Consider the following 13327-nt stretch of genomic DNA (forward strand, 5'->3'; position numbering starts at 1 on the left):
AGACAGTTTTTTACGGTTTTCAAAGTTGCGGTTTTTTGGGGGTCATTTATTCATGGGGATGTCCAAAGGGTTCTGAAAGAAATCCCCACATTTTTAGCAAAAAAAAAAAAAAAAAAAAGGATTTTGCTTTTTTTTTTTTTTTCCGCCTGGTCTGGGATGGAGAACTTTTCTCCTGTTTTTTTTCACCAATTGCGTATTCGCCTATAGTGGGAGAAAAAAATGGGCATTTTCGCTGCTAATTGAATACGAAAAGTCAGTTTCGGCGATTCCACTTTTCTCCTAATTCAATTAGTCGGACTTTTCGCCGGTGCGAAAAGTTTGCGCCTTGTAACCAGCAAAAAAATAAAAGTTTTGCCTATGAAGACCAGGCGGAAAAAGTGCAGAATTGGGGTTTTGGGGTGCAATGTTGCGGGAACCACCCTGCACCCTTTGGATATCATCATTTTGAACATGTGGTGATTATTTTTGTAAGGATGGTTTACGTGGCATTACCAAGGGATTTCTATTATAGAATTTTAATATATTTTTTAATATACTCTGTAAAGCACTACAGAATATGTGTGAGCTTTATAAATAACTGGTAATAATGATATTATCTTTATTTATTATAAGGTTTTATTGGAACTGTTATGGGGAAATGTACTCCATAGGGCTGTGTATGAACTATGGAGACAAAAAAATATTTTTCAGATGTTTGGTGATTATCTTTATAGGGATAGTTTATGTGGGATTGCCAAGGGAATTCTATTATAGATTTATTATACATATTGTAAAATGCTCCTAATATAGTGGGCAGCACAGATGGTGTAGTGGTTAGCATTTCTGCCTCCCCCTGATGCTAAACCCCAAAAACCCACAAAGGACACCAACAAAAAAGCACTATGAAAAAGTGGGGGGTACAAATTCAAAAACTATCAAAATAGACTTTGGGGGGGTCCCTAAGTATGCCCCAGGTTTTTTTTTTTTTAGCTGATTGCTGAAGGTGCGTTTTTAGCGCTTTTTAACACTTTAGCCAATTAAAACCATGCTTGCACCCATTTTTATGTACCCCAAATTTGGGAGTTATTTTCAACAAAAAAAAAAAACCTTCACCACTTATGCAAAGACGCTATTTAGCACCTATTGAGCCCGTTTTAAACCCCAAATATCTTCAGCAGGGCAATTCGGGGGTACCCATAGTGATCCCCATGTCAGAGCATCTTTTGGAGGGTGTCGGGCTGATTCCCCCAAAATTACAGCACTTGTCACTCATTTACTTTTCGCCGGGTCCAGTTTTCGCCGATTTGGAATTGAATACGGGGATTTGTGGGACGAGCGCGATACATTTTTGCACAGAAAAAAGGCGAAGACGCCGAAAATCCGGCAGCTGACTTTTCGCTCCTAATTAAATGCGGACCTTAATCTATTTCCAGCTGCTACATCATCAGTGGGCCGTGTCCCCCCAGCCACCCAAAGTAGAAACAATGTCTGATACATAAACTTGCACTTCAGCTCTTTAATATGAATGGCTCCGCACTAGCCAATCACTTCTAATTTTAGTTAGACTTCAAACTTATCATGGGGCTCTCCCCATTAACAAGTTGCTTTTACGAACTCCTGAATAAAGGCTTCCCCCTTTTAGGTGAGGCACCCCACACTTTTGCCTCTTTCTGACATCAGCTGCCACTGCTTTGCCTCGCTCTCCCTTGCTGAAGGGAAGGGGGGGGGTGGGACTACCTAAAGCTCTGAGAGGCCTCCTCTCTCCCAAACGTCACTTACGGATCGTAACTTATCAACTGCAACAGTCTGACTACGCCTCCTTGGTGACTATAACTCTCCCATGTCACCAATGGGTGCACCTACAAACCCACTCCGAAGTAGGTGTTACACATTTGTCAGCAAGTCAACCAGAGATGTCCAATTTGTATTAGATATGGAGCCATGCACCCGCAACAGGCTGGTTACATGAATGGTCATCAGCAACAGCCACTTGTGTGCTAGACACCCACTGACTGTATATAACAGTAGTAAGATGGGATGAAGAGCAGTTTCAGCAACTGGCTGCTGCTGTTTCTAATCACAGCTCATTACAGGAGTTTACACTCAACAGCTGGAAGACACCGGCCTGCATCGGACCACACCAAACGATGTGCAAACCTTTCTAGTTCTATTACACACCAAGAGGTGTACAGTCACCTGACATCTACTTTCCAAAAACATAGCAAGAATCAGTTCTCTTAACATAAGGGACTCATTTAAGCTTACAAATAGTTATACAAACATGGTAATTCTTCAAATGAATGTCTGTAGGGTCTCAGGCCAAAATATATGTAATTGATGGGTATGAAAAGCAAGCATGTTATATTTAGTCACTCTGCCACCTGCCAATAGGACACGCACACACAACAAAAACCATCATGGTAACCCTTTCGCGGGAAGTAACTTCTAATTAACTACTTTCATTTAGATTTACAGTCTATCACGAAAGAAATGCTTAGGAATCGGTTACAAGTCTGCAAAACACATTCAGTGGTAGATGGGTTAAAGCCTCGGGAAGTCCTACACTACTTTCCACCACATCGACATCCTCTGCATAAGGACTGTATTAAAGCAACTTAACGGCAGACAGCAGCAGAAGCATCAGAGGAGAACTTTGAGAGGACACAAGCAGCAGGTACAGTGTGTTACATTACTAAATAGCACACCCGGGGTGCTCAATCCCAGCAATATTATATAAATAGCAATCATTTCACCTGTCACTTAAGGGTAACAAAAAATAAATGGTACTGAAAGTCCACCCATGAAAAAGCTGTAAAACCAATGTAATAGGGGGTCTGTTACTCTATATAGGCAGAATTGGAACATTTATCTATGTCTCCACAGGTAGATCCTGTATTGTGCCGGCAATTGGCCATGAAAAAGCTTGTGCTCTTCATCTTGGTCTATACAAGCTGTCTCCGGTATCAGATGATCTGCAATTGCAGCAACCACCTTGCTCGTCAAAAACGTGGGGTGTTGGATTTGGTAGTAACACTTTGGTGTTATAGAAATAGGCTTAAAGTGCCTTTGTTGGGCATCAACCTGTATGGGTGTTACTGCGGCACTGGAGGTTCGGGCAGTGCAGTCGATGATGTGGACAGATGCTGTTTCCAGCACGACTGTTGTTACCGTTATTCGAGGCTTGATCTGCAGTGCCACAGCAAGATTAAGTGGCAGTTTTACCAGTTCGCGTGTGGCCGGTCACACACTGAATGCAGGTCACCCACCGTGTGTGGGAGGATGGCGTGCGAGTGCGACAGACACTTTGCCGAGTGTCTGACGAAGGCAAAGCCCAAGAAAAAACATTTCTTCTACAGCAAGAAGGATATGTGCGTTGGTCCCCATGATACTTGTCCACAACTCCATCCAAATGTGACAGCCGTCTTACAGTGGGCACAGAACCAGACCAGCACTGGTAAGACAGCCTGGAGCAGGAAAAAGAGATGGATGAAGAAGAGGAACAAGACTGAGAAGTCTAAAGATTTAAGGGGGTCACCATAATGGATTTAAATAAAATCGCTGTCTGGAGAGAACACAGATATAGAAAAATGTACCATTCACTACTATACAACGGGGTGCTTCTCCATGTTAATACCATCTTTACATATAAAAAAAAAATTAAACGAATATTGTGCATGGAGATGTAGGTTCCAATCGGCAGTAATTGTACTATATAATATAGGATATTTAACCAAATTACCAATTGTGAATTCCCTTAAAAGCAGCAATCCCACATAGTAATAATCTTAGAAACATGCGCATATATCCATCTCCTTTCAATGCCTCTCTGGAGGGAAGGCTCTCAGCATGTCACGTGAAGACAGGGGTAGGTAGGGGTGGATGTCACAGTGAATTCCAAAGCCTCCGCTCATACATCATATGAATGTGGCAGAGGTTTCTATGGTACAAAACACTGGGGCACATTTGTAGAATGATTAATATCAGTCTGAAAAAAAAAAAAAAAAAACACAAAAATGCTGCTTATGGGAAGACGTTTGCAACAAAATCAGTAAGAACTAATCCTGAACAAGTATAGCCTAAGACGGGTTTCAGTGATGTCACGAGTTGTTGTACCGTGATACGTTTAACATCCCGGCGGACGGGATACTGGGTGTCGATACACCGATGCCGGAATCCAAACGCCGCTATCCTGAAGAGATAAGGATCCAAACGTCAGCATCCCGACCCCCGCCATCCCAAAAGTAAGTATAGGGGTAAGTATTACACTTAACCTGGGATTCTGGACCTTCGGGGTCGATTTGAATCAGCAGCAATTCAGCTGCCGGCTATTCATACCCAACCCGCTGTAGGCAAAAAAAAAAAAACACAAAAAAGCAAATCCTTTATTGGTCCCATAAAATATGGGTTGATCCACAAATTATAAAAAAAAAAAAAAGTTCTCCAGTGATTTAAATAAATGTATCACACCGTCCCACTCCAAAAAACCCCCCGATGCATTTACTTTGTGTATTCATGCTTGCAGATTCTGCACATCTTTATGCTCCTGGTCAGTCACTCACATGGACTGTAGATCCACCTTTCCATGCACATCTTCTGTTTCTCTAATATAAAGTAACCTGTCATAATTGAAATCGTTCACAAATAGCTCATTACAGTGTATTAGAAGCATGGAAACCCAGGTCTGCAGCCTCAACAAAGCTGTTGCTGTGCATGGAGTAGGAACAGAGGGGTTAATGTATCAAGAAAAGAGTGGGGAAGTGGACCAGTGGGGGAGTTGCCCATAGCAGCCAGCTTTGAAGTAGCATTTATCAAACACAGTCTATAAAATAGGCAGGAGCTGATTGGTTGCTGTGGGCAACTTCTCCACTGTTTGATACATAAACCTCAAAGACCGGTGCTGCACAGTGCTCGATCAGCATTGTATTAATAAAACACCAATCCGGGTAGCAATAGAGATGGGGAGACTAATTTCAATTGTAGAAAACTTTGAGTTATCCAATTCCTCACTTATAAAGTTAAATAGCAATTAACCAAATATAAACTTGTTTGTAGTTTTGCACTTTGTTACACGTATACTTCTATTAATAAAGATTGGTTAAAGAATTTGTAAAGGGTTTTTTGTTGTGTAAAGTAACTTTTGTAAATAAATAATTGCAGTTTGCAAAAGGCTGGCAGGTTTAGGTTAACAACATTCTGTAATGTTACTTCCAGGATTGTTTCCCAACATGGCACAGTCAGATAAAAACAATGTAACCACTTGTGTCTGAAAAAGCAGAACATAACAATTACAGAATACATGACTCTTTTAAAAATTGCTGGAGTATCTGCGACATGGACTTCACCAAGAATAATGGTTCAAAAACAATGCATTGTGTGGTGACTAGGACTGAATCAATGTGAACTTCACTTCTGCAAAGGGGTCTCAGAATTCACAATATGACGTGGCCAAACACCCACACTGTGCGGCCGTACCTCTGTCATAGCGGAGCCCGGCATTTCTCTTGGCGGCCATGGCTGGTGATCTATTTCGCTTACTCCCTACATATTTTAGTGTGCTGCTTGAACAGTTTATTGCTCAGAATATTAAATCACACACAGGGTCACTTAAAAGATACAGTATTTATAGCAATGATCTTAAAAGACCTAATCAAATATAACATTTCTAAAGCTTAACTCCCAATCCTCTCATCTGAATTGGAGAGGTCCCTCTTCTGCGTGTTCGGCATCCCTGATGACAATCCGGCTGAGGGCAATAATAGCAATTAGGGGAAGCAAGCCCGTCGGACAAATGCACCGTCACTTAGGCCCGTATTCAATTTGAGGCGAAAAGACCGGATCCGCGATATTTTTTTACTGATGACATAATTTTCGCCTGTTTTGCTTTTACCCAGTATTCAATTTGAAAGACTTTCCGCCTAGGCGGAAATGCAATGTACCAGGCGAAAAAATTTCGCCTATGAATAGCAGGCAGAAAAAAGTGCAGAATTGGGGATTTGGGGTGCAACTTTGCAGGAACCACCCTGCAGCCTTCAGACAGTCCCCCAAAGGCAAACGGTGTCAAAAAAAACAAAACACTTTAGGACACCCCAAAAAATTACTTTGAAAAAGGGGGATAAAAAAAAAGTTGGGGGACAAAGTTAAAATCTAGCGAACTTGACTCTGGGGGGCGGGGGGTCCCCAAGTATGCCCCAGGTGTTTTTTTGATTGCAGGTGCGACAGGTGGATTTTTCACAATTTTTTCAACTTCACTTTAGCAACTTTTAAATATGCTGACCCCCATTTTCAAGTACCCCAAATTTGCTGGCAATAGTTATTTTAACCAAAAAAATACTATTCTTCACCACTTACAGAAAAACGCAAAACGGCACCTATTGAGCCAGTTTAAAAAACCGAAATACCTTCAGCAGGGCTATTCGGGGGTACCCATAGTGAACCCCCATGTCAGAGCATCTTTTGGGGGGTGTCAGGCTGATTTCCTGAAACCTGACAGTACTTTCCGCCTGTTTCATTTTCGCCGGGTGCCGTTTTGGCATACTTTCAAATTGAATAAGGGGTATAGCGTGCACACGCGCGATACTTTTCTGCCTACTACGCAGGCGAAAAATCCGGGCCGAGAAAAAGTATCGCGGCTCGGCTCAAATTGAATACGGCTCTTAGTGTCACAACATCTACAGTTAAAAGTAATAGCAGTGGCAGAAACTCCATCCAAAGCCAGGTACCCCACTACAGAAGAGGCAGGTGATACAGGGTGACGTAAGCATGGTTAAAATGACTGAGGGATTTTTGTTGAAAATACTAATAAAAAACCCCCCCACTCATTAGCCTTAAATGAAGGGGATTATTATATCTGCCACAGCGCATTCATACATTGTTCAGTCCATGCAGTGTAGTTCTCTTTTATGATCACATTATGACAAGTTATAGGATGTGTCATGTCAGGACTGGATCAATGACTGCAGGAGACCTGACCTTTAACAAGATATATACGTGGACTTTCATACAAGAGCAGAGATAATCATTAGCTTGTAGGCTCGGTGACAAAACCTATAAACACTCTCCTGGAATGGAGTTTAATCTGCTGTAAAATCCCTGGCATATAGAAATGTCCCTATGCCAGGCTGGATTTGCCAGTTTCAGTATTAACTACTACACCCTGCACCCAGCAACATTAATTTCTCTGCCCTGATCTGCAGAAACCACACCCAGCTGTGATGCGCTCCCTATCCACTGCCAAACACATACTGTATACACACACAACAGGGCCTACAGTCAGTAGCACATAACCAATCACATAGCAACATATACAGCTCTATATACTGATGTCAAAGGGCAAATATCTGAATATGTTCAGGAAATTTAAATTTTAATTTCAGTTTAGAAACTAAAAGGTCAACGTAATCTGTTATCAGAGTAAAGGCAGGATATATCTATATGCAATTCATCCTGACCCTAATCACATGCATATCAGCATTTATTAACACAAATTAAAGCCATCCCTTGGGAAAAAAAGAGGACTTTCGGATTTATGACCTGGCGGTTCTATCGCGCATGCCGACCAGCACATTCGCAAACCGCTGGGAATTTTGCAGAAAGAAGCCCGTCGGCTTCTCTAGGTAACGTCACCTATAGATTGTGTTGCCTATAGAACACAAGCTCCGGAAAGTTTGGCTTTCCTGAGCTTGACGCATAACGGCACATCTCAGCCCCATAGAATTCGATGGGGGCTGCAGTGCCGGCGGTCCGCAGCGGATATAGGGGGGATTTTGGCAAAATACAAAGAATTGAGGTTTTAGAAGGTTTGACTGCATTTTGGAGTTTAGCACATCCCACCCTAATGCTGCCCATACATGGTGCGATATAGCAGCCGCTCCAGCGGGTTGGTACGATATCGCTGCTATATCGTACCGCGTGTGGGCATGATATCGCCCAGTGTGCGCTCCTGTAGGATCACACCTCCAGTTCTTACAAGCTGCACATAAGGGGTGCCAGCATATCGGGCAGTGGATCGCTCTGTGCGTGGGAACCACCCGATATGTCAGCTGTCGCAGCGCAAGGTGCCTATCGCACCATGATTACAGACATAACATGCCGCTATTGCACTGTACATATGACACTAGGGTGGCTAATTAACCCCTTTGCTGCTGAGGCTTGCCTCATCCCTGTGCTGAGCCTATTTTGGCACTTTTTTAGCTGGTTACATTCCACCATAAATGTCAGTAATTTTATTATTATGCATTATAAACAACTTTTTTTTTTTTCCTCCTCTGAAGATCTAAAATTTTCAGAAACCACCATTAGCTTGTTTATAGCTCCTCACACTTCAGAGAATACCTAACGAAACTGGGCAAAAAAAAAAAAAAAGTGTTATTTTTTATTAATTAAAATTAGAAAAAGAAGAACTAAAAGCAAGTATGTAATATCTTCTAGCCACCACCCAGAAATACTTTGATTCTTGCTGTTGCATTAATCCAATGCATATTACTGTAACAATAACGTAGCCCAACAGAGCATACCATTTGAAAACTAGACAAAGTAATGCTTAAAATTAGGACTTCTCTGCATTGTTTTTGAAGATTTGAATACAAGAACCTCTCTCCTCCCCCCCCCCCCCCCCCCATCCCATATCTTTGAACACTTTCTGTAATATAGGGACTAATTGACAATAACTACTGAGGGAGCATATTAGTTTGAAAGAGGGTCTCTACTCTTTCACACAAGAGTGCCCTCAAGTCTTTAGGTTCCAGGATAGGGGAGATTGGGCACGAAAAGTGCCCAACCATGGCTCTTAGTTTAATGTGTGAATCGACTGGAAGGGGGTGGAGCTTGACATCATCATCTTGTCACAATGAGGTGATCATTGCCCCTCTTTCATCCTCGGCCCCCAACACCAGCAGTGACTGTTTCCTCTCATTAGTTTATACTTTCTCCTTACTGCACAACGCTATTATGAGGAAAAGAGAACAGAGAGAAAACATTCAGCGCTATCCTGTATAAAAAGGGAAAATGGCCATCAAAACTGAGCAGTGATTAGAGGGAAAAGAACAGTGAGCAAGAAATGATGTTACCTATAGCAACCAGTAGTCTGGTTTCATTTTATAAACTGTGCCAGAATGGAGGATGGAATCTCATTCTTTGCCTTGAGCCCTGGTTACCTGTGTAATGCGGGCCATACACAGTGCGATAAGGTAGCTGATCCGACTGATTGTGCGATATAGCAGCCAAATCGTACCAGTGTATAACCTTGATGTCAGACAGAGCGCGCACCCATGGGGACCGTACATCGCACCCCCTGATCTTACTGCAGGATCAGTCGAACCAGGGATGCGATGTACGATCTCATGCAGCGCTATGTGGGTAGGGGATGGGGGGAGCCGGCATATGGGGCAGTCAGCCACCAGTTTGTGGGAACCGCCCGATATGTCGGACATCTGATCCTCTGTCGCATTACACCATGTATGCCCAGCTTACGATTTTATAAACAGTTCAGATGAATTGGATATGTCTTTCCCACATTTTGTTAATGTGTAAGCACATTGCTGGGGTTTAAAACTAGGTTACCGACCGTGTCTTTAATACTATAGCGATTTGATCAGACCTGACAGATTTTTCTTGGTAAGAAGGGAGCAGAAAGCGGTCAAAAATAAATGAATAAATGAATAAATATCAGCCTGTGTGGCCAATCATGATTGTAAACCGTCTATACCTAACAAAAGTAGAAATGTGCAGTTCGGTTCGGGATGCAGTCATGCAACCAGCTGACGTACAATCCCGACGGCAGAACACCGGCTAGGGATTGATAGGCTTTGAAATACCGACGCCGAAACCTAGAACGACGCGGGACCGAACGAGGCAAGTACGGTCCACGCGTCCGCATAGCCACGGGAAAGGGCGGATTTAGGGTTAGGCACCCACCAAGAGGGCTAGGGAAGGAGGGGGTGGGGGTTACGGTTAGGCACCCACAAGGGAGGGTTAAGTTTAGGGTGCAGGGAGGGAAGGGGTTAGGTTTAGGCACACCAGGAGGGAGGTTAGGGTTAGGCATCCCTAAAGGAGGGTAGGGGGGGAGGGTTAGGTAGTTTACTCACCTCCGAAGGGATCTCCGCTGTTTGGCCTGCCGGCGTCGGGATTTCAACCGCCTGGCTCTCGTCCGGAGGTCATTCATACCGATTCCATTCGGTTTTACTCCTTTCCACCAAATTAGCACCAGTTCGGATTTATCTTATTGGCTATCTAAAACACACGAGTCAGATAGCCAATAAGATGCTGTTTTTCAGATCCAAACGGAACAGAGTAGAACCGAACTGCACATCGCTAGACAGAAGACGATATGTAGCAGTCAAATAGACAGCAAGGTTAACACATCCCTCTCAGGGTATTAGAAATTCGACAAAAATATTCCTAATCGTCACAAAACGCCATTGCACTGTAACAAAAAGTGCTGGGCAATAATAGAACTTACCCAACTGCACCCAATACATAAATTTCTGACTGGCAACATGGACTGCCTGTCAGCCACTCACAAGGTGATGGATTTATGGGGGGTATTTTTTACAAAAGGTCGATTTTGATTGATTTAACATCAATGAAAATCAATCAACATCGATGTTGCGTTCCTAGGGCTAAAGCACACATTTACTAAAAGATAATTGTTGATTTGGATTTTTAAGTATTTGTAAATGTGTGATTTAGCCCAGAACAACTTTGATGTTGATCAATTTTAAAATCGATAAAAAATAAAAATAGACCTTTAGAACGGCCAATTCAACCTTTACATGAATACATACTTATGTGCCATTATTAAAGAAATTTATAAGCAGTAGAGCCAGCCATGCCAATGTGAGAGACACATGGGGAAGGCACATCCAGCCCACAATGGAGATCTATGAGTTAATCTCACTCCGTTATCACAAATCAGTCAGTGTAATGTGGAGCACAGCAGTCACTGAACTGCTTCACTAGCTGCAAAAGATAGGTGTTCAATTACTGCTATGTCACTCTACAAAGCAACCAACTCTCTAAAAAGTAGAATCCCCCACCCCACAATACAGGGTGTTTCACTTGCTAAAGGCCCCAAAAGTTTTTGTAACGTTTAAAGTATCGGACGTAGTTTAATGATTTTGACACAGCCCCACCTGGTGTCTGTGTGTTACGTGCAGATATCAACCGGTACACAGCTAAACAACGCGTATTTATTGTCCAGACGTATCGGTAAACTGAGTCGACTAAGGTTCTTATGAGTATGTAACACACAGACACGATGAATGTGGACGCCTCAGTACACAACACCACTGGCAGAAGCAGGAATACCTACCGACTAGCAGCAGTGGCTCCAAAGGTGGTGCCACAGCTGCCATCCTCGCTGATAGTTGGTGCGTCTCCCCCATTTGCATTTTGGACTGCGTTTCTGACTAGGGTGGTGATCAGCTGGCCTTCACTTCCCGCGTGCATGATCAGCTGGCCTAGATGCGAATGGCAAATACTTTCAACACTTGCTATGACTTCCTCATGTTTTTATAGACCACGGTATGTCTGTCACATTTCACTAAATTACTTTAAAACTTCAGGGCCCATAGTGAGAGAAACACACTGTACAGAGCACGCTGTAGCAGCCAATAGCTGGTGTCACCTGTCACATTGGCCCTGGGCAGGTGCTTTTCTCCACTTAAAATGGCCCAGAGAAGTTTCCATCACAATTTCTTTAGTGACAATATAATAGTTATGTTGACAATGGGACTTCCCACCCCTCTTTTTTTAATCAGTGCTCTGAGACCTCTGGAGGGGAGAGCAGAAATGAGCGTTAAATGCTGCCTTGGGGCTGCTCACGGGTCTCTAAATGAAAAGCTCATAGCCCATTTCACAGGGGAGGGGACGTACCACTCAGGTCAACCCACAACCAACTGCATCTACCCCTCCTTGAAATGCCAGTGTACAGCCATGGCCAAAAGTTTTGAGAATGACACAAGTATTGATTTTCACAAAGTTTGCTGCTTCAGTGTTTTTAGACCTGTTTGTCAGATGTTACTATGATATACTGAAGTAATATTACAAGCATTTCATAAGTGTCAAAGGCTTCTATTCACAATTACATTAAGTTGATGCAAAGAGGCAATATTTGCAGTGTTGACCTTTCTCTTTCCAGACCTCTGCAGTTCGCCCTGGCATGCTGTCACTCAACTTCTGGGCCACATACTGACTGATGGCCGCCCATTCTTGCCTAATCAATGCTTGGGGTTTGTCAGAGTTTGTGGGTTATTATTTGTCCACCCGCCTCTTGCTATACTGTTGGCATGACACAGGACTGATGGTAGCGCTCGCCTTTCCTTCTCCGGACAAGCGTTTTTCCAGATGCCCCAATCTGAAAGGGGATTCATCAGAGAAAAATAACTTTACCCCAGTCCTCAGCAGTACAATCCCTGTACCTTTTGCAGAATATCAGTCTGTCCTTGGTTTTTCCTGTCGAGAAGTGGCTTATTTGCTGCCCTTCTTGACACCAGGCCATCCTCCAAAAGTCATCGTCCTGTGTCATGCCAACAGTAAAGCATCCTGAGACCATTCATGTGTGGGGTTGCTTCTCAGCCAAGGGAGTGGGATCACTCACAATTTTGCCTATTATTATTTTTTTTATTTAAATGGCGCCACAAGTGTTCGGCAGCGCCTTACAAAGTACATAACCAAAAAAATGACTAACAGTACAATACAAATACAATGGAGGACAAGAACAGGTATAATATACATTGGTGACCATAAACACCCAAATAAGCAACAGAGTATAAGCAAGCTTTAGGTGTCCTAGTGGGGAAGTAGATAAAAATAAAGTAAGGAGAAGCACAAGAGGGTAGAGGGTCCTGCTTGCAAGAGCTTACATTCTAAAGGGGAAGTGCAGACAAATGGGCGTGACACAGATGGGGTAGGCAGGGAGCATGGAGTAGTGGGTTAGGATGAGAGCTGGAAGGCTTTGATGAAGTAGTGGGTCTTGACAGCCTGTTTGAAGGATTGTAGAGAGGTGGAGAGTCTGATGGGGAGAGGGAGAGAGTTCCAAAGGTGACCAAGAACACAGCCATGAATAAAGAATTGTACCAAAACATTCTTCAAGAGCAACTTCTCCCAACAGCAGTTTGGTGACGAACAATGCCTTTTCCAGCATGATGGAGCACCTTGCCATAAGGCAAAAGTGATCACTAAGTGGCTCAGGGAACAAAACATCAACATTTTTGGGTCCATGGCCAGGAAACTCCCCAGACCTTAATCCCTTTGAGAACCCGTGGTCAATCCTCAAGAGGCGGGTGGACAAACAAAAACCCACAAATTCTGACAAACTCCAAGCATTGATTAGACATACGTATACAAATGT

At 43.1% G+C, this 13327-nt stretch overlaps 2 protein-coding genes across 2 annotated transcripts in view; one reads left to right on the forward strand and one right to left on the reverse strand.

Annotated features, from left to right (window-relative positions):
• Window positions 1-13327, reverse strand: part of MTCH2 (mitochondrial carrier 2) — a 53494-nt gene that overhangs the window by 38696 nt on the left and 1471 nt on the right. The window lies entirely within an intron of this gene.
• Window positions 2893-3519, forward strand: LOC148504682 (phospholipase A2, minor isoenzyme-like). The gene has a single exon (XM_088448631.1). It carries the CDS (start codon window positions 2893-2895, stop codon window positions 3517-3519), a length of 627 nt encoding a protein of 208 aa, XP_088304757.1.

This window comes from Taudactylus pleione, unplaced genomic scaffold, assembly GCF_031769625.1.
Source record: "Taudactylus pleione unplaced genomic scaffold, aTauple2 ptg000462l, whole genome shotgun sequence".
In the NCBI taxonomy this organism is placed as follows: domain Eukaryota; kingdom Metazoa; phylum Chordata; class Amphibia; order Anura; family Myobatrachidae; genus Taudactylus; species Taudactylus pleione.

Coding starts and splice junctions, on each gene's coding strand:
- LOC148504682 (XM_088448631.1), top strand. CDS start 2,893: ATGAAAAAGCTTGTGCTCTTCATCTTGGTCTATACAAGCTGTCTCCGG.